Genomic DNA, 27293 nt, shown 5'->3' on the forward strand with positions numbered 1-27293 from the left:
CATCAGTGTGTGCAAAACGACTGATTGTCATCCAAACACAACTATGGGCAAGACGACTTATTGTCATTCACACATCAGTATGTGAAACACGACTATTTGTCTTCCAAACACAAGTATGTGCAACACGACTGATTGTCATCCACACATCAATATATGCAACACGACTGATTATCATCCAAACACCAGTATATGCAACACGACTGATTGTCATTCACACATCAGTATGTGCAACACGACTGTTCATCATCCACACACCAGTATGTGCAACGTGATTGGTTTTCATCCAAACACCAGTATGTGCAACACGACTGCTTTTCAATTGAACATCAGTATGTGCAACACAACTGTTTGTCATTCACACACCAGTATGTGCAACACGACTGTTTGTCATCCACACATCAGAATGTGCAACACGACTGTTTATCATCCACAAACATGCATGTGCAACACGATTGTTTATCATCCCCAATCCAGTATGTGCAAAACGACTGTTTGTCATCCACACATCAGAATGTGCAAAACGACCGTTTATCATCCACACACCAGTATGTGCAAAACGACTGTTTGTCATCCACACATCAGAATGTGCAAAACGACCGTTTATCATCCACACACCAGTATGTGCAACACGACTGCTTGTCAATCGAACATCAGTATGTGCAACACGACGGATTATCATCCACACACTAGTATGTGCAACGCGATTATTTATCATCCACACACCAGTACATGCAACACAACTGCTTGTCAATCGAACACCTGTATGCGCAACATGACTGCTTGTCATTCGAACATCAGTATGTGAAACACGACTGTTTGTCTTCCAAACACTAGTATGTGCAACACGACTGATTGTCATCCACACACCAATATGTGCAACACGACTGTTAGTCATCCACACACAAGTACGTGCAACACGACTGCTTGTCATTCGAACATCAGTATGTGCAACACAACTGTTTGTCATCCACACACCAGTATGTGCAACACGACTGTTTATCATTCACACACCAGTATGTGCAACACAACTGCTAGTCAATAGAACATCTGTATGTGCAACACGACTGTTTATCATCCCCAATCCAGTATGTGCAAAACGACTGTTTCTCATCCACACACCAGTATGTGCAACACGACTGTTTGTCATCCACACATCAGAATGCGCAACACGACCGTTTATCATCCACAGACATGTATGTGCAACACGACTGTTTATCATCCCCAATCCAGTATGTGCAAAACGACTGTTTCTCATCCACACACCAGTATGTGCAACACGACTGCTTTTCAATTGAACATCAGTATGTGCAACACAACTGTTTGTCATTCACACACCAGTATGTGCAACACGACTGTTTGTCATCCACACATCAGAATGTGCAACACGACTGTTTATCATCCACAAACATGCATGTGCAACACGATTGTTTATCATCCCCAATCCAGTATGTGCAAAACGACTGTTTGTCATCCACACATCAGAATGTGCAAAACGACCGTTTATCATCCACACACCAGTATGTGCAAAACGACTGTTTGTCATCCACACATCAGAATGTGCAAAACGACCGTTTATCATCCACACACCAGTATGTGCAACACGACTGCTTGTCAATCGAACATCAGTATGTGCAACACGACGGATTATCATCCACACACTAGTATGTGCAACGCGATTATTTATCATCCACACACCAGTACATGCAACACAACTGCTTGTCAATCGAACACCTGTATGCGCAACATGACTGCTTGTCATTCGAACATCAGTATGTGAAACACGACTGTTTGTCTTCCAAACACTAGTATGTGCAACACGACTGATTGTCATCCACACACCAATATGTGCAACACGACTGTTAGTCATCCACACACAAGTACGTGCAACACGACTGCTTGTCATTCGAACATCAGTATGTGCAACACAACTGTTTGTCATCCACACACCAGTATGTGCAACACGACTGTTTATCATTCACACACCAGTATGTGCAACACAACTGCTAGTCAATAGAACATCTGTATGTGCAACACGACTGTTTATCATCCCCAATCCAGTATGTGCAAAACGACTGTTTCTCATCCACACACCAGTATGTGCAACACGACTGTTTGTCATCCACACATCAGAATGCGCAACACGACCGTTTATCATCCACAGACATGTATGTGCAACACGACTGTTTATCATCCCCAATCCAGTATGTGCAAAACGACTGTTTCTCATCCACACACCAGTATGTGCAACACGACTGTTTGTCATCCACACATCAGAATGTGCAACACGACCGTTTATCATCTAGTATGTGCAACACGACTGCTTGTCAATCGAACATCAGTATGTGCAACACGACGGATTATCATCCACTCACTAGTATGTGCAACGCGACTATTTATCATCCACACACCACTACATGCAACACAACTGCTTGTCAATCGAACACCTGTATGCGCAACATGACTGCTTGTCATTCGAACATCAGTATGTGAAACACGACTGTTTGTCTTCCAAACACAAGTATGTGCAACACGACTGATTGTCATCCACACATCAATATATGCAACACGACTGATTATCATCCAAACACCAGTATATGCAACACGACTTATTGTCATTCACACATCAGTATTTGCAAAACAACTGTTTGTCAACCACACATTAGTAAGTGCAATACGACTGCTTTTCAATTGAACATCAGTATGTGCAACACGACTGTTTGTCAACCACACATCTGTATTTGCAAAACAACTGTTTGTCATCCACACATCAGTATTTGCAAAACAACTGTTTATCATCCACACACCAGTATGTGCAACACGATTGTTTATCATCCACACACCAGTATGTGCAACACGACTGTTTATCATCAATACACCAGTATGTGCAACACGACTGCTTGTCATCCACACTACAGTGTGTGCAACACAACTGTTTATCATTCGAACATCAGTATTTGCAACACGACCGTTTATCATCCACAAACATGTATGTGCAACACAACTGTTTGTCATCCACACATCAGTATGTGCAACACAACTGCCTGTCATTCGAACATCAGTATGTGCAACACGACTGTTTATCATCTACACATCAGTATGTGCAACACGACTGTTTGTCATCTACACATCAGTATGTGCAACACGACTGTTTGTCATCTACACATCAGTATGTGCAACACGACTGTTTGTCATCCACACATCAGTATGTGCAACACGACTGTTTATCATCCACGCACCAGTATGTGCAACACAACTGTTTGTCATCCACACATCAGTATGTGCAACACGACTGCCTGTCATGCGAACATCAGTATGTACAACACGACTGTTTGTCATCCAAACACCAGTATGTGCAGCACGACTGCATGTCATTCGAACATCAGTATGTGCAACACGACTGTTTACCATGCACACACCAGTATGTGTAACACGACTGCTTGTCAATCGAACATCAGTATGTGCAACACGACTGTTTATCATCCACACACCCGTATGTGCAACACGACTGTTTGTCATTCGAACATCACTATGTGTAACACGACTGTTTGTCATCCACACGCCAACATGTGCAACACGACTGTTTGTCATCCAACTACAATATGTGCAACACGACTACCTGTCATTCGAACATCAGTATGTGCAACACGACTGTTTGTCATCCAAAAACAAGTATGTGCAACACGACTGTTTATCACCCACACACCAGTATGTGCAACACGACTGTTTAGCATCCACGCACCAGTATGTGCAACACGACTGTTTGTCATCCAACTACAATATGTGCAACACGACTACCTGTCATTCGAACATCAGTATGTGCAACACGACTGTTTGTCATCCAAAAACAAGTATGTGCAACACGACTGTTTATCACCCACACACCAGTATGTTCAACACGACTGTTTAGCATCCACGCACCAGTATGTGCAACACGACTGTTTGTCATCCAAACACCAGTATGTGCAACACGACTTCTTTTCAATTGATCATCAGTATGTGCAACACAACTGTTTTTCATCCACAGATCAGTATGTGCAACACGACTGATCAGTATGTGCAACACGACTGATTGCCATCCACACACCAGTATGTGCAACACGACTTTTTGTCATCCACATAGCAGTATGTGCAACACGACTGTTTGTCATCCACCACCAGTATTGTGCAACACGATTATTTGTCACCCACACACCAGTTTGTGACTGTTTTTTTCTAAGTAACTAGTTTATCTAAATAATACAACTTTCATTATTATCAAACAGAGTGAATATATCGCGAAGTGTCATGAAAGGAGACACTGGATAACTGGATTTGATGGGTCAGCAGGTCAGTAGATATTCTCTGATATTTATGTTCAATACATTCCCTGTGGCTTTTATGTTCCAGCAGTCATATGTATTGACTGTAGTTGTAGTTAACGTGCAATCATGCAGCCTCTTATGTAAGCACCGATATATAAAAACAAATCTGTCTACGCCAATTAATTCCATGTAATGTCTGATCACCGACGTCCAACCTCACCAATCATATCGTCTAAATCCCGATAGCTAACGTCGTCAAATCTTGACGTCCAAACCCCGATATCTTACTCGGTCAAATCCTGTGGTATAAACCCCAATATCCAATCTCAGCAAATCATGTCACATTCGAAGCTTTACACCAAACCTCGACAAATCATGCAATGTCTAAACCTCAATATTTAACCCAACCAAATCATGCAATGTCTGAACCTCGATATCTAACCTCGCCAAATCATGCAATGTTTAAACTCCGATATCACACCTCGCCAAATCATGTCATGTCTAAACCCCAATATTCAACCCCACCAAATTATGCAATGTCTAAACCCCGATATCTAACCTCGCAAAATTCTGCAATGTTTAAACTCCGATATCTAACCTCGCCAGATCATGCCATGTCTAAACCCCAATATTTAACCCCACCAAATCATGCCATGTGGAAACCCCAGTATCTAACCCCACCAAATCATACCATGTCTAAACCCAAATATCTAACCCCACCAAATCATGCCATGTCTAAACCCCAATATCTAACCTCGCAAAATTCTGCAATGTTTAAACTCCGATATCTAACCTCGCCAGATCATGCCATGTCTAAACCCCAATATTTAACCCCACCAAATCATGCCATGTCTACACCCCAATATCTAACCACGCCAAATCATGCCATGTCGAAACCCCAGTATCTAACCCCACCAAATCATAACATGTCTAAACCCAAATATCTAACCCCACCAAATCATGCCATGTCTAAACCCCACTATCTAACTACGCCAAATCATGCAATGTTAAAACTCCGATATTTAACCTCGCCAGATCATGGAATGTCTAAATTTAACCCTGACCTTCAACGTCAACAAATCATATCGTCTAAACCCTGATATCCAATCTCACCAAATCATGTCATGTTCGAAGCTTTACACCAAACCTCGCCAAATCACGCCATTTCTAAACCCCGACATCTAACCTTGCCCAGGCCCGTATCCAGCACTTTTGAATAGGGGGTTCGAAAACAACAATACTATATTTAATGTGAAACGTGTGAATTTTATAACATTTGAAAAAGTGTCTTTGAGCTCTGTTACAAACATTTTTTTATATTCACGGTTTTAAATTCAATTGGTTTACTTTGTGTTACGTTAGTAAGTTATTGCACATAACATCTTTGAACTATTTTACCATTTTAGAGAAGGGGTCCTGAGCCATTCCCCACCTACAGACAAACACATCCACACCATTGATCCACTACGGAAAAATGTTGTACACAAAAAACACAAAACTGTTCATATCTTAGCATTATTGTCAAGGTATTTTAAGGTAGAATGCTATTCACGAGTTTTTCGCTCTTCGCAGATGTTAGCGCACATAAAAGTGACACGATTTCATGTCTAAATCTGTCTAGAATTATTCATTTTTGTATTATGTAATTTTATTTCTGTAAAGGACCTCAGCCCATCGTACAAAATGTAATGGGTAGAAAAGTGCATAACACATTTTAAAAACAATACAACATCTATGTAAACATATGGTTAAGTTAAGTTGGATTCATATTCATCTCGTCGCTTGAAAACTTTTAAAAGATACAGATTAATGATTGTGAAATTGAGGCATGCCATTCTTGCCGATATTTTTTTTTATTCTTGGAGTAAATATCTCTTAGAAATTTGCAGTATCTCTAACTTGTTTTTCAAACCAGACAATGCCGAAACCATATTCGAACAGGAGAATTTTATGTGAGTTACCCAAGTAAGTCTGCCAGATGAGTCTTGTATAATCGGTTAAGCCTGATATAACATATTTTGGGGTTCCAGCTCTTTTTCATTAATTTTAACCAATATGAGATACAACGCTTGAAATAACCACAGTATAATTGCAGCCTTCCACATTCGTCGAACATCGCTACATTGTTTGTGCAACTATTGAGTAGATATCTGCAAAATGTTGTCTGTACCCTCTCGATTTTCGTATCCCCATTCCGCTACCATAAGAAATAGCTGGCACAATGATTGTATCAAACAAATTAAATGCACTAACCAATGGCACATCACCAAGTTTCTTACAGTATGTAAATTTTGTGGTTCACTGTAAATCTGTTTTGGAGGGCGGTAAAATAATATGCATATAGTGGCAGTTTAGCAGCGGTCTCAGTAGACTTCAATAACTACATATAAACTACGTATAAAAGCTTGCCTATTTATAACAACTATTTTTGATTGGCTGTTGTGGAGCTGAGACGGCATAACTTCACGATTGACATTTAAAGCTCGTTGCCACCAAAATGCTCATTACTATGCAATGTCGGCTGAGTCTGATAGTTACTTCACTGAGTCAAGTGATTTAAACGATGATATTAATTTTAATTAACACTGTTTGATTTATTATGTTCTAATCTACGATCATAAAACTATTCACTTTAAAAATTTAGGGGGTTCGACCGAACCCCCCCCCCCAACTACGGGCCTGTTGCCAAATCACGCAATGTCTAAACCCCGATATTTCACCCGACTAAATCATGCAATTTCTTAACTCCGATATCTGACCTCGCCAAATCATGTCATGTCTAAACCCCGATATCTAACCTCGCCAAATCATGCCATGTCCAATCCCCGACATCTAACCTTGCCAAATCACGCAATGTCTAAACCCCGATATTTAACCCCACTAAATCATGCAACGTCTAAATCCTGAAATGTAACCTTGCCAAGTAATGCCATGTCTAAACCCCGATATCTAACCTCACTAAATCGTGCAATGTCTGAACCTCGATATCTAACCTCGCCAAATCGTGCAATGTTTAAACTCCGTCTTTATCTAACCTCGCCAAATCATGTAATGTCTAAACCCTAATATCTATCCCCACCAAATCATGCCATGTCGAAACCCCAATATCTATCCCCACCTAATCATGCCATGTCTAAACCCCAATATCTAACCACGCCAAATCATGCCATGTCGAATCCCAGTATCTAACCCCACCAAATCATATCATGTCTAAACCCAAATATCTAACTCCACCAAATCATGCCATGTCTAAACCCCATTATCTAACTACGCCAAATCATGCAATGTTTAAACTCCGATATTTAACCTCACCAGATCATGCCATGTCTAAACCCCAATATATAACCTCTCTAAATCATGCAATGTCTAAACCCCGACATGTAACCTCGCAAAATCACGCAATGTCTAAAGCGCGATATGTTAACCCCACTAAATCATGCTATGTCTAAACCTCGATAACTAACCTCGCCAAATCCTGCTATGTTTAAACTCCGATATCTAACCTCGCCAGATCATACCATGTCTAAACCCCAATATTCAACCAAACCAAATCACGTAATGTCTGAACCCCGATATCTAATTTTTCCAAATCATGCAATGTCTACTCCCCAATTTTTAACCCCATTAAGTCATGCCATATCTAAACCCGATATCAAACCTCTCTAAATCATGCAATGCTTAACCCCAAATGTGGCGAATGATTATTGATAAATCGTGTCATTTCAAATTAATTTCATCAATAATGGAACAGTTCACTTGAGGGGTCGCAGTCCGCAAGCGTCAGAAATAAATCACTCCAGTATTTCACATCAATGTCGTTTATTCACTGGTCACTGGTTCACAAAGGTCACTCCAGTGTCAAGGTTCATTGAACTCATGGAGAGAATTACAAATTCACGTAAAACTAGAAAAACAAAGAAATACAAAAATACTAAGTAATAATGTAAACAAGTATAAAGTTACTCGAGCAAAGGCATATCCGGTAAACCAGTCCACTATCAATACATGTACATAGACTCATATACTGCCCAATCATCACTTCACTGGCATATCAAAATACAAGGACGTAATTCCATCACACCGAAGTTCTACAACTGCCGTTTCATAGTCGACAAACAAGTTCAATTCAAGTTCAGTGCAAATATTCAGTACATGTAAATTAGCAATGGCGTCATGTTGTTATGTGCACTCGGCAATGCATTTTTACTTTCTCGATGATATAACTCTAAATTGTACTCAAAATAACATAAAAAGCATATCAAAATGAACTACAGTAACTTATAATCACAATGCGTACCTCTATTCCGGGGATCGGTGCTAAATACAACTAAAACTTTGTTGTTTTATGTTCGTCAATCAAATCCGACTAACTTTCTCTTCAAGATGGCATGTCCCGGTCTGTTTGTTCATTAACTACAGAGGGCGCTATACGAGTAAAATCACTAAACCACATAGAAGAGCGTTATCGCTATTGAAACAATGCCGACAGTCGTTACATGGCTCCTCTAAATTGAAGCAATTTACCTAACAAAAATCAAAGACTATATCTACAAATACTACTACTATACTATCGAGGATTGTCTTGTACTTCAACATCAGGCTCCTTGACGGGGATACCTTGGCTAACTAACAATACAAGTTTATGTATTGGTTGATCATAAATAGACTGTCCAACTGCTAGGCGGACTTTCCTGACATGACCATCTTCTCCGGGAAAAGTTTTAATGATGCATGCAAGTGGCCATCTGGATCGTGGCAGGCTATCATCCATCATCATCACAACGTCATCCTTTTGTAGATCTGGTTGGGAGGCAACCCATTTTTGTCATTCTTGAAGAGTCGGTAAGAACTCCGTCTTCCAGCGGCTCCAGAATTCATTCGCGAGGTACTGCACATGCCTTCAACAGTGGCGACAATACACATCAGCTCTCTGGAATTCTCCGGGTGGTGGAAGAACTACATTAGATTTTAATGTCAATATTTGACTAGGGGAGAGTGGTTCTAATGAGCTTGTTGAACTAACATCAGTGTATGTGAGGGGACAACTGTTCACAATGGCTTCTGCCTCAACAAGTAGTGTTCTAAAGCAACTCGTCATCAAGCTGCTTACCATGTATCATCAGTAAAGCAGACAAAGCGTTTCTGGCGGATCTAATCATCCTCTCCCAAACTCCACCCATGTGGCTGGAATGAGGCATGTTCATTTTGAATGTCACCCAATCACAACTGTCCTTTAGAAGCTCATGACGCACTCTCTAGTGATTCATCTCTGCCAACGCACATAGTAATTCACCCTTTGCACCAACAAAATTAGTTCCTCTATCCGATCGAAGTTGACGAATCGGTCCATGGCGGCCAATGAAGCGGCGATAGGCGTTCAGGAACGAATCAGTACTTAGTGAGTTAGTCGTCTCAATGTGGATCGCACGTGAGCTCAAATAGGTGAATAGCACACCATATCGTTTTAGTTCACGGCGTCCTTCCTTCACGTAGAAAGGTCCAAAGTAGTCCACAGCACTATAAGTAAATGGAGCTGTGGGTTCTAGTCTGTCTCGTGGTAAATCAGACATCCTCTGCCCTTGTGCAGGTCTACGTAATTTACGGCATGGAATGCACTTCCACACGTAGGCCGACACTGTTGCTCTGGAAGCTATTATCCAGTATCCAGAAGCGCGAATTTCGTTAAGCGTCATACCACACCCAGAATGTCCACTTCTTGCATGGTAATGTGAAATTATCAAACTTGTGACATGACCTTTCTTAGGCAATAACACCGGATGGGTTATATCTCTAGGAAGATTCGCTCTTTTGATTCTTCCTCCTACCCTAAGTATTTCACTTTCATCGAGGTATGGGTTCAGTCAGAATAGGTTGCTTGTCTTCTTCAGTGACTGCTTCTTTCGGCTATCTCCACCAGTCGTGATACTTGAGAATTCTGTATTATGGAGAATCTGCAACTCCTTAGCAAATGCCTGTTGCTGTGTTAATTTAATAATTTCCTGCTCAGCCCTTCGCATTTCGTCGACATCAACAGGTATGTATGATATCTTTATCACTTTCTTCAATGATTTTAAGTCTTTACAGACTTTCAGCAGCTTAACACTTCGGTTCACTAGTTTCTTCTTAAATCGTAGACATACAGCAATAGCTCGCTCGCTTTGCCTTATGCCAGCTCAAAAAATATTCCAGTCTTGTTAATATGGCTGCATGGCTACCAGGTTTGACTTTTGTGACCAACACAGTTACTTTCTTGACTTCTGGGTCGTCAGGTTGAAGATCTACATGGTTGATTTCTGGGATCAACGTCGTTGCTGTCAATAGGAATGTTGGTCCCTTCCACCACAAAGAACTCTGGTTCAATTCCTTTGTGCTGACACCTCTCGACGCTATATCTGCAGGATTATCTTTGGTAGCAATGTGTCGCTATTGCTCTGGAGATGTAAAATCCCTAATTAGTTGAACTCGGTTTGCCACAAAGATGTGAAAACGCCTTGCCTCGTTTGTTATGTAGCCTAGTGTCACCATACTGTCAGTCCAATAAGTGCGAGATATATCTTCATATTGTAACTCTTTGGCCAGGAAATTGCTCACTCTTACAGATGTCACTGCAGCCGTCAGTTCAAATCTAGGAATGGTGAATGGCTTTGACGGGGTCACTCTGGCCTTTCCCATAACCAGAGAACAGGAAACTCTGTTGTGTTCATCCATCAGTCTCAAATAACTAAACTGACCGTAACTGGTTTGACTTGCATCACAGAAGTGATGCAGCTCAGCCATCTTCAACTTACCAAAGTCTGTTGGCTTATAGCATCTAGGAATATTGAGCTTTGAGAGAAGAAGAAGTTCTGCCCTCCATCGTTCCCATCTTACTTTGATATCAGCTGGAATTGCATCATCCCAGTCAGCTCCATCTCTGATTAGTTCTTGGAGTATCCGTTTACCTGTAAGTATAAGTGGAGCTACTAATCCGAGAGGATCGAATACAGAACTCACGGTGGATAGAATTCCACGTCTAGTAAATGGTTTATCCTTCAACTCAATGCGAAATTGAAAGGTATCCAATTCTACACACCACTGAACTCCCAAAGTGCGTTCAATAGGCAGCTCATTGCAGTGAAGGTCAGTGTTCTGTATACCCTTGGCTCATTCACTGGGAGAAATACTTTCTATTACCTTATACCCTTGGCTCGTTCACTGGGAGAAATACTTTCTATTACCTCCTTACTTGTGGAGTCGGAATCCTCCTCTTTTACAAAGTAGTTTACTAATTTCTATCAAACGTTTACGTAGAAGTCCTTTCTCACAAATTCAGCTGCTGCAGTACCATACTCATCTTCATACAAATCGGCTGATGCCTTCAGGGCAAAGTTAGCACATCCAGGTGATGATGTGGCTCCAAAAAGATGTACAGTCATCCTAAACTCAATCGGCTCTCGGTCTAGTTTTTCGTGTTCCCACCAGAGGAATCTCAGATAGTCGCGGTCTTTAGAATCGACTCTGACTTGGTGAAACATCCCTTCTATATCGCAAGTGAATGCGATTGGCTCTTGTCGGAAATGACACAATACTCCTGTGAGATTGTTTGTCAAATCAGGTCCTTGTAATAGATGATGGTTTAGGACCTCACCATGATATTCTGCACTGCAGTCAAAGACTACTCTTATCTTTCCAGGTTTTTTAGCATGGTATACACCATGGTGGGGAATATACCATATACGACCTTCTACTTGAGAATCTTCATCAGTAGGTATCTTCTCCACAAATCCCTTGTCTACTATGTCGTTCATGAAGGCTATGTAATCTGCCTGATACTGCGAGTCCTTTATCATCTTACTTTTTAGCCTTGCTAATCGTTTCACAGCCAGTATTTTATTGTTTGGCAGTTTGATATTATCATCCTTGAATGGCAGGGGAATTTCAAAATGCCCGTCATCTCGTTGATGGATTCCATCACGAACCTTCATCAAGAATCTTTGTCTTCGATTGAGATTCTTTCTTCTGAACTCCTCTCATTAAAGTCAACTTCGAACATCTTTTTTAACTGAACTGGGTTAATCTCCTTTGCTTGTGTTTTGTATGCAAAGTGACATCTTCTTTCATCGGCACTCACAAGTCTGCAGTTGTAGTTATTCATCATGCCAATAACTCCCCAACCTAGGGCTGTCTGGACAGCGTATGGGTCGTTCTCGTTGCCAGGTATGACATCTCTGGGCTTCAAGGCATGCGTACAGTTCAGACCAATTAACAGGCCTATCTCAGCATCGCTCTTGTATGGATACAATTTCTCTGTGACTTTCTTTAAGTGAGGCCATCGTCTGATGGTTTCAGGCTTCGGTATTTGGCTGTGGCTGGCTGGAATCACCTCTCTAGTGTAAACACTTGGTAAATTTATATTTGTAACACCATCCATATCCTTAACAACCAGACCATCGATCTTCTTACTAGTAATTATCTTCTCATCTAGCATCATTGAAAGCTTTAAATTAACTATAGATCCCTTTGCTAGGATCTTATTCATTGTGGTTTCTGATAAAAAGCAGGAATCTGACTGTGGGTCTAGTAGTGCGTACACCAATGTTTGGTGACCTGGAGATTCTTGGTGATGTAACATGACAGGAACGATAAGTGAGTGAGAGCATGACTGTTTCTCAGTTTCATTCTGCTCATTAGTATGTTTAACTTGTAAGGTGTGTGATATGGCGCTATCAAGCTTGGGCTCCCTACCAACATTAACATTTGGCTTGAATGCATCATCGTGTAGTACTGTAGGGTGAGCACGCTTACAAGTGTCACATACTTTCTTATATCTACAATCACGGTATCTATGTCCCCATTTTAGACATCCCATACAAAGCCCTTTAGACATCACAACAGCTTTTCTTTCTGTATATTTTATTTTGAGAAAGTCTTTACATTTCTCTAAGATGTGTTCTCCCTTACATAGAACACAACATCGTTTCACTTTAGCTGTGTCGATGGTTGATGTGGGTTGCTCCTCAACAGCAGCAGTCTTCTTAACCTTATCTGCCTCTGTTGCAAAACTTCTTGCACCACTATACTTACTACCTTTTCCATGCTTTGAGTCTTCTTTCTTATCATCAGCTTTCAAGTTTGCTGGGCTACATGCGATACGAGCCTCTCTACTTAGGAACTGACACAACTCAGCAAATGGCGGGTAACGATCATATGAATCACCATGTGTCATGTGAGACTCATCATTCAGCACACTATCTACCTTTCTCATCCATCGATCAGAAATACTCTTTGGGATTTTCCTCAGAACTTTCTTCTGTTCATCAGGATCATTCAATACCCTCAGATATCCAATGGTCGTCATGGCTGTTTCACAATGAAGTAGAAAGTCTGTGAATTTTCTCAGTTCCTTGCCATCGCTGGATTTTATCTGTGGCCAGTCATTGATTCCTTTTTTGTATGTGTCGGCGACAATCAATTTATCTCCATAGTGCTCAGCTAGTAATTTCTTTGCTTTGATATAAGCTTTTTCGCTTTTTCGCTACCTAACATCAGTAGACCTTTAATAACGTCTTTGGCTTCACCAGTAGTATATTTGCCTAGGTAATATAATCTGTCAGCAGATAATGGCTTCTTCTGTTCAACAAGCGTTTGAAAAGAAGTAATCCAGACAGGATAGTCGTACACATTACCGCTGAAAACATCCGGCTCCTTTCTTGGGAGGTCTTCCTGTCGACTAGATAATATATCAGCCAATCGGTTTAGCGCACCTGCAGAATCAGTTTGACGTGGAAATGTCTGTGATTCATCAATATGGTTATTGCTATCTTCTAACGGTTGATGCAAAATGTGCTCATAGTTTGGCTATGTCACTGAAGGTGGTCTATTGTCTGGAACATGTATATCCTGTGGAAAATTTCCTTCGGACCTTGTTCTGGTATTGACAACATCTTGACTTGAAGCACACTGTGACTCGTCTGTATATTTACTGCCTATATGGAATGGTTGCAGCTGCCTAGTACTCGGCAATGGTGTGGGGTTAAGCGATGATATTCCAGTAGTATCAGGTGAAAAACGTATACGTCTCCCTTCTGTTGGTCTTGTGTCACCGTCACCTGTATTAGCATAATGAGTTTCATCAGCATGATAGGAAGGTTCCTTTAATAGACCATGGTATGTCGTTTTTGTCCCACTCTGACTTCCATCTTGCTCATACTGATCTAGGACATTTGACTTATTTTTACTAACAGCAATTACTTCTTTGAGATCGATTTCTTCTTTCATATTTATAATCTCGAACTCAAAATCATCTTGCATTTCCTTAATCTCTAACAAGGATTGTTCTCTAATCAATTCTAGACGTCGTTTTTCCTTATCAATTTGCCGTCTTCTCTGAAGAGCAACACTTTCTAGGCGCATTCGCTCTTGGTGGGCGGCTGTACGAGCAGCTACTCAGCTCTTTTCTGGTCTTCTTGGAGTCGTAGCATACTAATATTTGTATGGGTGGAACATGAACTAGCCTTAGAGCTTTTTGATTTTCTGGAAGCTCTGCTTGTTTGAGAAACACTGTTGTATTGGTCAACATCAGCATGACGATCTTTCTTATCTTGTTCCTTGGCAAAGAAAGACTGCACGGCAGACTTAAATGATTCAATGTATTCTCGTCTTTGTAAAAATATTGATTCATGTTTACTAAATTCGTCTTCGTGTAGTAGAAGGGCACAATACTCATGTTCGCACTGCAGAAATCTTTCACATAGAAATAAACATTCCTTATAACCTTCATCTTCATGTATGGCCTTGGAATCACCATTATTTGCTATTAAATCATATGTCTATATGCATGCTCATATCTTTTCTTATTCTCTTCACATTCATTCTCCAGAGCTTTATCTGTTAACTTGATAGGTCTTCCATAGCTACTAGTACACCCAGGGTCCCTTATATGTGATGCCATGGTCTTTATTTACACATTTGTTTTCTCCAGTTAGAGTTGTACTCACCGGTAGAGTTTTACTGTGGCGAATGATTATTGATAAATTGTGTCATTTCAAATTAATTTCATCAATAATGGAACAGTTCACTTGAGGGGTCGCAGTCCGCAAGCGTCAGAAATAAATCACTCCAGTATTTCACATCAATGTCATTTATTCACTGGTCACTGGTTCACAAAGGTCACTCCAGTGTCAAGGTTCATTGAACTCATGGAGAGAATTACAAATTCACGTAAAACTAGAAAAACAAAGAAATACAAAAATACTAAGTAATAATGTAAACAAGTATAAAGTTACTCGAGCAAAGGTATATCCGGTAAACCAGTCCACTATCAATACATGTACATAGACTCATATACTGCCCAATCAACACTTCACTGACATATCAAAATACAAGGACGTAATTCCATCACACCGAAGTTCTACAACTGCCGTTTCATAGTCGACAAACAAGTTCACTTCAAGTTCAGTGCAAATATTCAGTACATGTAAATTAGCAATGGCGTCATGTTGTTATGTGCACTCGGCAATGCATTTTTACTTTCTCGATGATATAACTCTAAATTGTACTCAAAATAACATAAAAAGCATATCAAAATGAACTACAGTAACTTATAATCACAATGCGTACCTCTATTCCGGGGATCGGTGCTAAATACAACTAAAACTTTGTTGTTTTGTCTTCGTCAATCAAATCCGACTAACTTTCTCTTCAAGATGGCATGTCCCGGTCTGTTTGTTCGTTAAGTACAGATGGCGCTATACAAGTAAAATCACTAAACCACATAGAAGAGCGTTATCGCTATTAAAACAATGCCGACAGTCGTTACACCAAATATTTAACCCTACTAAGTCATGCCATATCTAAACCCCGATATCTAACCTCTCTAAATCATGCACTGTCTAAACCTCGGTATCTAACCACGCCAAATCATGCAATGTCTAATCTCGCATATCTAACCTCGTCAAAACATGCCATGTCTAAACCCCAATATCTATGCTCGCCAAATCATGCCATGTCTAAACCCCAATATTTAATCCCACCAAATCATGCAATGTCTAAACCCCAATATCTAACCTCACCAAATCATGCAATGTCTAAACCTCGATATCTAACCTCGCCAAATCATGCAATGTCTAAAGCCCAATATCTAACCTCGCCAAATCATGCCATGTCTAAACCCCAATATTTAACCTCACCAAATCATGCAATGTCTAAACCCCAATATCTAACCTCGCCAAATCATGCCATGTTTAAACCCTAATATTTAACCACACCAAATCATGCAATGTCTAAACCCCAATATCTAACCTCGCCAAATCATGTCATGTCTGAACCCAAATATTTAAGCCCACCAAATCATGCCATGTCTACACCCCAATATTTAACCACGCCAAATCATGTCATGTCTAAACCCCAATATCTATGCTCGCCAAACCATGCCATGTCTAAACCCCGACATCTAACCTTGCAAAATCACGCAATGTCTAAACCGCGATATCTAACCCCACCAAATCCTGCCATGTCTAAACCCCATTATCTAACCTCGCCAAAGCCTGCAATATTTAAACTCCGATATCTAACCTCGCCAAAGCCAGCAATATTTAAACTCCGATATCTAACCTCGCCAGATCATGTCATGTCTAAACCCCAATATTTAAACCAACCAAATCATGTAATGTCTGAACCCCGATATCTAAGTTCACCAAATCATGCAATGTCTACTCCCCAATTTTTAACCCCACCAAGTCATGCCATATCTAAACCCCGATATCTAACCTCTCTAAATCATGCACTGTCTAAACCTCGGTATCTAACCACGCCAAATCATGCAATGTCTAATCTCGCATATCTAACCTCGTCAAAACATGCCATGTCTAAACCCCAATATCTATGCTCGCCAAATCATGCCATGTCTAAACCCCAATATTTAATCCCACCAAATCATGCAATGTCTAAACCCCAATATCTAACCTCACCAAATCATGCAATGTCTAAACCTCGATATCTAACCTCGCCAAATCATGCAATGTCTAAAGCCCAATATCTAACCTCGCCAAATCATGCCATGTCTAAACCCCAATATTTAACCTCACCAAATCATGCAATGTCTAAACCCCAATATCTAACCTCGCCAAATCATGCCATGTTTAAACCCTAATATTTAACCACACCAAATCATGCAATGTCTAAACCCCAATATCTAACCTCGCCAAATCATGTCATGTCTGAACCCAAATATTTAAGCCCACCAAATCATGCCATGTCTACACCCCAATATTTAACCACGCCAAATCATGTCATGTCTAAACCCCAATATCTATGCTCGCCAAATCATGCCATGTCTAAACCCCGACATCTAACCTTGCAAAATCACGCAATGTCTAAACCGCGATATCTAACCCCACCAAATCCTGCCATGTCTAAACCCCATTATCTAACCTCGCCAAAGCCTGCAATATTTAAACTCCGATATCTAACCTCGCCAAAGCCAGCAATATTTAAACTCCGATATCTAACCTCGCCAGATCATGTCATGTCTAAACCCCAATATTTAAACCAACCAAATCATGTAATGTCTGAACCCCGATATCTAAGTTCACCAAATCATGCAATGTCTACTCCCCAATTTTTAACCCCACCAAGTCATGCCATATCTAAACCCCGATATCAAACCTCTCTAAATCATACAATGCCTAACCCCAAATATTTAACCCCATTAAGTCATGCCATGTCTAAACCTCGATATCTAACCTATCTAAATCATGCACTGTCCAAACCTCGGTATCTAACCTCGCCAAATCATGCAATGTCTAACCCCAATATTTAACCCAACCAAGTCATGCAATGTCTGAACCTCGATATCTAACCTCGCCTAATCATGCAATGTCTAAACCTCGATATCTAAACTCTCAAAATCATGCAATGTTGAAACTACGATATCTAACCTCGCCAAATCATGCCATGTCTAAACCCCATTATCTAACCTCGCCAAAGCCAGCAATATTTAAACTCCGATATCTAACCTCGCCAGATCATGTCATGTCTAAACACCTATATTTAACCCAACCAAATCATGTCATGTCTGAACCCCGATATCTAATTTCGCCAAATCATGCAATGTCTACTCCCCAATTTTAACCCCACCAAGTCATGCCATATCTAAACCCCGATATCAATCCTCTCTAAATCATGCACTGTCTAAACCTCGGTATCTAACCTCGCCAAATTATGCAATGTCTAACCCCAAATATTTAACCCCACTAAGTCATGCACTGTCTAAACCTCGGTATCTAACCTCTCCAAATCATGCAATGTCTAATCTCGTATATCTAACCTCGTCAAAACATGCCATGTCTAAACCCCAATATCTATCCTCGCCAAATCATGCCATGTCTAAACCCCGACATATAACCTCACCAAATCATGCAATGTCTAAACCCCGACATCTAACCTTGCAAAATCACGCAACGTCTAAACCGCGATATCTAACCCCACCAAATCCTGCTATGTCTAAACCCCATTATCTAACCTCGCCAAAGCCTGCAATATTTAAACTCCGATATCTAATCTCGCCTGATCATGCCATGTCTAAACCCCAATATTTAACCCAACCAAGTCATGCAATGTCTGAACCTCGATATTTAACCTCGCCTAATCATGCCATGTCTAAACCTCTATATATAAACTCTCAAAATCATGCAATGTTGAAACTCCGATATCTAACCTCGCCAAATCATTTCGTGTCTAAACTCCAATAGTTATCCCCACCAAATCATGCCATGTCTAAACCCCGATATCTAACCACGCAAAATCACGCAATGTCTAAACCGCGATATGTTAACCCAACTAAATCATGCGATGGCTAAACCTCGATAACTAACCTCGCCCAATCCTGCAATGTTTAAACTCATATATCTAACCTCTCCAGATCATACCATGTCTAAACCCCAATATTTAACCCAACCAAATCATGCAATGTCTGAACCCCGATATCTAATTTCGCCAAATCATGGAATGTCTACTCCCCAATTTTTAACCACCACCAAGTCATGCAGTATTTAAACCCCTATATCAAACCTCTCTAAATCAGGCAATGTCTAACCCCCAATATCTATCTCCACCAAATCATGCCATGTCTACACCCCAATATCTAACCACGCCAAATCATGCCATGTCTAAATCCCAATATTTAACCCCACCATATCATGCCATGTCTAAACCCCAATATTTAACCCCACCAAATCATGCCATGTCTAAACCCCAATATTTAACCCCACCAAATCATGCAGTCTAAACTCCGATATCTAACCTCGCCAAAACATGCCATATCTAAATCCCGATATCTAACCTCGCCAATGCTAGCAATATTTAAACTCCGATATCTAACCTCGCCAGATCATATCATGTCTAAACCCCAATATTTAACCCAACCAAATCATGTAATGTCTGAACCCCGATATCTAATTTCGCCAAATCATGCAATGTCTACTCCCCAATTTTTAACCCCACCAAGTCATGCCATATCTAAACCCCGATATCAAACCTCTCTAAATCATGCAATGCCTAACCCCAAATATTTAACTCCACTAAATCATGCAATGTCAAAACCGAATATCTAACCTCGCCAAATCATGCCATGTCTAAACCCCAATATTTAATCCCACCAAATCATGCAATGTCTAAACCCCAATATCTAACCTCACCATATCATGCAATGTCTAAACCTCGATATCTAACCTCGCCAAATCATGCAATGTCTAAACCCCAATATCTAACCTCGCCAAATCATGCCATGTCTAAACCCCAATATTTAACCTCACCAAATCATGCAATGTCTAAATCCCAATATCTAACCTCGCCAAATCATGCCATGTTTAAACCCCAATATTTAACCACACCAAATCATGCAATGTCTAAACCCCAATATCTAACCTCGCCAAATCATGTCATGTCTGAACCCCAATATTTAAGCCCACCAAATCATGCCATGTCTACACCTCAATATTTAACCACGCCAAATCATGCAATGTCTAAACCCCGATATCTAACCTCGCCAAATCATGCCATGTCTAAACCCCAATATCTAACCTCGCCAAATCATGTCATGTCTGAACCCCAATATTTAAGCCCACCAAGTCATGCCATGTCTACACCCCAATATTTAATCACGCCAAATCATGCCATGGCGAAACCCCAGTATCTAACCCCACCAAATCATACCATGTCTAAACCTAAATATCTAACACCATCAAATCATGCCATGTCTAAACCCCATTATCTAACCACGCCAAATCACGCAATGTTTAAACTCCGATATCTAACCTCGCCATAACATGCCATGTCTGTCTAAACCCCGATATCTAACCTCGCCAAATCATGCCATGTCTAAACCCCCATACATAACCGCGCAAATCATGCAATGTCTAAACCCCCATACATAACCTCGCCAAATCATGCCATGTCTAAACCCCCATACATAACCTCGCCAAATCATGCAACGTCTAAACCCCAATATTTAACCCCACCAAATCATGCAATGTCTAAACCCCAATATCTAACCTCACCAAATCATGCAATGTCTAAACCTCGATATCTAACCTCGCGAAATCATGCCATGTTTAAACTCCGTCTTTATCTAACATCGCCAAATCATGCAATATCTAAACTCCAATATCTAACCTCGCAAAATCATGCCATGTCTAAACCCCAATATCTAACCTCGCCAAATCATGTCATGTCTGAAGCCCAATATTTAAGCCCACCAAATCATGCCATGTCTAAACCCTGATATATGTCGCATACGACTTGTTTACCACTTCCGTGTCACTGAGAATGTTCTAGAACCGTACTGTGTCTGGGTGGAATATTCTAGATTTTTTTAGAAACTGGTTGAATATGTAATAGAACACTGTAGAAGGCAATAGAAGGTAATGGAACATTCTAGAAATTTGTAGTAAATTCCAGACTCATTATGTATGCTGATGTAATGGTCTATTTATAGACAGTGGGGGTATATACAGGGGAGTTGTTCAGCACCGAGATCAGATCGGAGATCTCGTTGAATTGTATTGGAGTTTAAGTATCTAGTTATTGGAGTAGTGGAGTTTTACCGCGTTATTGTACTTGATGTTTGCAGAGTATAATAATACCAGTACCAGTTGAAACCTCATCTGTTGGCTCCGTGTTTGTATGATATCATCGCCGCCAGGGAAGTTTTTCTGTTACCATCACACCTGTACTATACCAATTACGGTAATATTACGTTGCATGTGACAATATCTAACCTCGCCAAATCATGTAATGTCTAAACCCCAATATCTATCCCCACCAAATCATGCCATGTCTACACCCCAAAATCTAACCACGCCAAATCATGCCATGTCGAAACCCCAGTATCTAACCTCACCAAATCATATCATGTCTAAACCTCAATATCTAACACCATCAAATCATGCCATGTCTAAACCCCAAACTCTAACCACGCCAAATCATGCCATGTCGAAACCCCAGTATCTAACCCCACCAAATCATATCATGTCTAAACCCCAATATTTAACCCCACCAAATCATGCAATGTCTAAACCTCGATATCTAACCTCGCGAAATCATGCCATGTTTAAACCCCAATATTTAACCCCACCAAATCATGCAATGTCTAAACCCCAATATTTAACCCCACCAAATCATGCAATGTCTAAACCTCGACATCTTCCCTCACCAAATCATGCAATGTCTAAACCTCAATATCTAACATCGCCAAATCATGTCATGTCGAAACCCCAATATTTAAGCCCACCAAATCATGCCATGTCTACACCCCAATATTTAACCACGCCAAATCATGCAATGTCTAAACCCCGATATCTAACCTCGCCAAATCATGCCATGTCTAAACCCCAATATCTAACCTCGCCAAATCATGTAATGTCTAAACCCCAATATCTATCCCCACCAAATCATGCCATTTCTACACCCCAAAACCTAACCACCCCAAATCATGCCATGTCGAAACCCCAGTATCTAATCCCACAAAATCATATCATGTCTAAACCTAAATATCTAACACCATCAAATCATGCAATGTCTAAACCCCATTATATAACCACGCCAAATCATGCAATGTTTAAACTCCGATATCTAACCTCGCCAGATCATGCCATGTCTAAACCCCAATATTTAACGCAACCAAATCATGCCATGTCTAAACCCCAATATTCAACCCCACCAAAGCATGCCATGTCTAAACCCCAATATTTAACCCCACCAAATCATGCAATGTCTAAACCTCGATATCTAACCTCGAGAAATCATGCCATGTCTAAACCTTAATATTTAACCCCACTAAATCATGCAATGTCTAAACCCCAATATCTAACCTCGCGAAATCATGCCATGTCTAAACCCCAATATTTAATCCCACCAAATCATGCAATGTCTAAACCCCAATATCTAACCTCACCAAATCATGCAATGTCTAAACCTCGATATCTAACATCGCCAAATCATGTCATGTCGAAACTCCAATATTTAAGCCCACCAAATCATGCCATGTCTACACCCCAATATTTAACCACGCCAAATCATGCAATGTCTAAACCCCGATATCTAACCTCGGCAAATCATGCCATGTCTAAACCCCAATATCTAACCTCGCCAAATCATGTCATGTCTGAACCCCAATATTTAAGCCCACCAAATCATGCCATGTCTACACCCCAATATTTAACCACGCCAAATCATGGCATGGCGAAACCCCAGTATCTAACCCCACCAAATCATGCAATGTCTAAACCCCAATATCTAACCTCACCAAATCATGCAATGTCTAAACCTCGATATCTAACCTCGCGAAATCATGCTATGTCTAAACCTTAATATTTAACTCCACTAAATCATGCAATGTCTAAACCCCAATATCTAACCTCGCCAAATCATGCCATGTTTAAACCCCAATATTTAACCCCACCAAATCATGCCATGTTTAAACCTCGATATCTAACCTCGCGAAATCATGCCATGTCTAAACATTAATATTTAACCCCACTAAATCATGCAATGTCTAAACCCCAATATCTAACCTCGCCAAATCATGTAATGTCTAAACCCCAATATTTAACCTCACCAAATCATGCAATGTCTAAACCCCAATATCTAACCTCGCCAAATCATGCCATGTTTAAACCCCAATATTTAACCCAACCAAATCATGCAATGTCTAAACCGCAATATCTATCCCCACCAAATCATGCCATGTCTACACCCCAAAATCTAACCACGCCAAATCATGCCATGTCGAAACCCCAGTATCTAACCTCACCAAATCATATCATGTCTAAACCTCAATATCTAACACCATCAAATCATGCCATGTCTAAACCCCAAACTCTAACCACGCCAAATCATGCCATGTCGAAACCCCAGTATCTAACCCCACCAAATCATATCATGTCTAAACCCCAATATTTAACCCCACCAAATCATGCAATGTCTAAACCTCGATATCTAACCTCGCGAAATCATGCCATGTTTAAACCCCAATATTTAACCCCACCAAATCATGCAATGTCTAAACCCCAATATTTAACCCCACCAAATCATGCAATGTCTAAACCTCGATATCTAACCTCACCAAATCATGCAATGTCTAAACCTCGATATCTAACATCGCCAAATCATGTCATGTCGAAACCCCAATATTTAAGCCCACCAAATCATGCCATGTCTACACCCCAATATTTAACCACGCCAAATCATGCAATGTCTAAACCCCGATATCTAACCTCGCCAAATCATGCCATGTCTAAACCCCAATATCTAACCTCGCCAAATCATGTAATGTCTAAACCCCAATATCTATCCCCACCAAATCATGCCATTTCTACACCCCAAAACATAACCACCCCAAATCATGCCATGTCGAAACCCCAGTATCTAATCCCACAAAATCATATCATGTCTAAACCTAAATATCTAACACCATCAAATCATGCAATGTCTAAACCCCATTATATAACCACGCCAAATCATGCAATGTTTAAACTCCGATATCTAACCTCGCCAGATCATGCCATGTCTAAACCCCAATATTTAACGCAACCAAATCATGCCATGTCTAAACCCCAATATTTAACCCCACCAAAGCATGCCATGTCTAAACCCCAATATTTAACCCCACCAAATCATGCAATGTCTAAACCTCGATATCTAACCTCAAGAAATCATGCCATGTCTAAACCTTAATATTTAACCCCACTAAATCATGCAATGTCTAAACCCCAATATCTAACCTCGCGAAATCATGCCATGTCTAAACCCCAATATTTAATCCCACCAAATCATGCAATGTCTAAACCCCAATATCTAACCTCACCAAATCATGCAATGTCTAAACCTCGATATCTAACATCGCCAAATCATGTCATGTCGAAACTCCAATATTTAAGCCCACCAAATCATGCCATGTCTACACCCCAATATTTAACCACGCCAAATCATGCAATGTCTAAACCCCGATATCTAACCTCGGAAAATCATGCCATGTCTGAACCCCAATATCTAACCTCGCCAAATCATGTCATGTCTGAACCCCAATATTTAAGCCCACCAAATCATGCCATGTCTACACCCCAATATTTAACCACGCCAAATCATGGCATGGCGAAACCCCAGTATCTAACCCCACCAAATCATGCAATGTCTAAACCTCAATATCTAACCTCACCAAATCATGCAATGTCTAAACCTCGATATCTAACCTCGCGAAATCATGCTATGTCTAAACCTTAATATTTAACTCCACTAAATCATGCAATGTCTAAACCCCAATATCTAACCTCGCCAAATCATGCCATGTTTAAACCCCAATATTTAACCCCACCAAATCATGCCATGTTTAAACCTCGATATCTAACCTCGCGAAATCATGCCATGTCTAAACATTAATATTTAACCCCACTAAATCATGCAATGTCTAAACCCCAATATCTAACCTCGCCAAATCATGTAATGTCTAAACCCCAATATTTAACCTCACCAAATCATGCAATGTCTAAACCCCAATATCTAACCTCGCCAAATCATGCCATGTTTAAACCCCAATATTTAACCCAACCAAATCATGCAATGTCTAAACCGCAATATCTAACCTCACCAAATCATGCAATGTCTAAACCTCGATATCTAACCTCGCGAAATCATGCCATGTCTAAACCTTAATATTTAACCCCACTAAATCATGCAATGTCTAAACCCCAATATCTAACCTCGCCAAATCATGTAATGTCTAAACCCCAATTTCTAACCTCGCCAAATCATGCCATGTTTAAACCCCAATATTTAACCCCACCAAATCATGCAATGTCTAAACCCCAATATTTAACCTCACCAAATCATGCAATGTCTAAACCCCAATATTTAACCCCACCAAATCATGCAATGTCTAAACCCCAATATCTCTCCTCACCAAATCATGCAATGTCTAAACCTCGATATCTAACCTCGCGAAATCATGCCATGTCTAAACCTTAATATTTAACCCCACTAAATCATGCAATGTCTAAACCCCAATTTCTAACCTCACCAAATCATGCAATGTCTAAACCCTAATATCTAACCTCACCAAATCATGCAATGTCTAAACCTTGATATCTAACATCGCCAAATCATGTCATTTCGAAACCCCAATATTTAAGCCCACCAAATCATGCAATGTCTAAACCCCAATATTTCCCCACCAAATCATGCAATGTCTAAACCTTGATATCTAACATCGCCAAATCATGTCATTTCGAAACCCCAATATTTAAGCCCACCAAATCATGCCATGTCTACACTCCAATATTTAACCACGCCAAATCATGCAATGTCTAAACCCCGATATCTAACCTCGCCAAATCATGCCATGTCTAAACCCCAATATCTAACCTCGCCAAATCATGTCATGTCTGAACCCCAATATTTAAGCCCACCAAATCATGCCATGTCTACACCCCAATATTTAACCACGCCAAATCATGTCATGGCGAAACCCCAGTATCTAACCCCACCAAATCATACCATGTCTAAACCTCGATATCTAACACCATCAAATCATGCCATGTCTAAACTCCGATATCTAACCTCGCCATAACATGCCATGTCTGTCTAAACCCCGATATCTAACCTCGCTGAATCATGCAATGTCTAAACCCCCATACATAACCTCGCCAAATCATGCCATGTCTAAACCCCCATACATAACCTCGCCAAATCATGCAATGTCTAAACCCCAATATTTAACCCCACCAAATCATGCAATGTCTAAACCCCAATATCTAACCTCACCAAATCATGCAATGTCTAAACCTCGATATCTAACCTCGCGAAATCATGCCATGTTTAAACTCCGTCTTTATCTAACATCGCCAAATCATGCCATATCTAAACCCCAATATCTAACCTCGCCAAATCATGTCATGTCTGAACCCCAATATTTAAGCCCACCAAATCATGCCATGTCTAAACCCTGATATATGTCGCATACGACTTGTTTACCACTTCCGTGTCACTGAGAATGTTCTAGAACCGTACTGTGTCTGGGTGGAATATTCTAGATTTTTTTAGAAACTGGTTGAATATGTAATAGAACACTGTAGAAGGCAATAGAAGGTAATGGAACATTCTAGAAATTTGTAGTAAATTCCAGACTCATTATGTATGCTGATGTAATGGTCTATTTATAGACAGTGGGGGTTTATACAGGGGAGTTGTTCAGCACCGAGATCAGATCGGAGATCTCGTTGAATTGTATTGGAGTTTAAGTATCTAGTTATTGGAGTAGTGGGGTTTTACCGCGTTATTGTACTTGATGTTTGCAGAGTATAATAATACCAGTACCAATTGAAACCTCATCTGTTGGCTCCGTGTTTGTATGATATCATCGCCGCCAGGGAAGTTTTTCTGTTACTGTTGCCATTTTGGTGTTTGAACCATCACACCTGTACTATACCAATTACGGTAATATTACGTTGCGTGTGACAATAT

At 40.4% G+C, this 27293-nt stretch overlaps 1 protein-coding gene, 1 long non-coding RNA gene and 1 pseudogene across 2 annotated transcripts in view; 1 reads left to right on the forward strand and 2 right to left on the reverse strand.

Annotated features, from left to right (window-relative positions):
* The window catches only part of LOC102808525 (xaa-Pro aminopeptidase 1-like), a 66882-nt gene that overhangs the window by 14280 nt on the left and 25309 nt on the right, over positions 1-27293 (forward strand). The window contains exon 4 of the mRNA XM_085505537.1: positions 4263-4326. Coding sequence (XP_085361663.1) covers positions 4263-4326 — 64 coding nt within the window. The remainder of the gene's footprint in view (positions 1-4262; positions 4327-27293) is intronic.
* On the reverse strand, positions 8104-8695 carry LOC146737174 (uncharacterized). Its single transcript, XR_014930980.1, has 2 exons — positions 8599-8695; positions 8104-8205 (listed from the first exon to the last, which is right to left on the reverse strand). It is a non-coding gene; the product is annotated as an uncharacterized LOC146737174 (long non-coding RNA).
* LOC146737175 (uncharacterized) lies at positions 12265-14693 on the reverse strand (annotated as a pseudogene).

The sequence above is a fragment of the Saccoglossus kowalevskii genome, chromosome 11 (assembly GCF_978046115.1).
Source record: "Saccoglossus kowalevskii chromosome 11, keSacKowa6.1, whole genome shotgun sequence".
NCBI classification, from domain to species: Eukaryota; Metazoa; Hemichordata; class Enteropneusta; family Harrimaniidae; genus Saccoglossus; species Saccoglossus kowalevskii.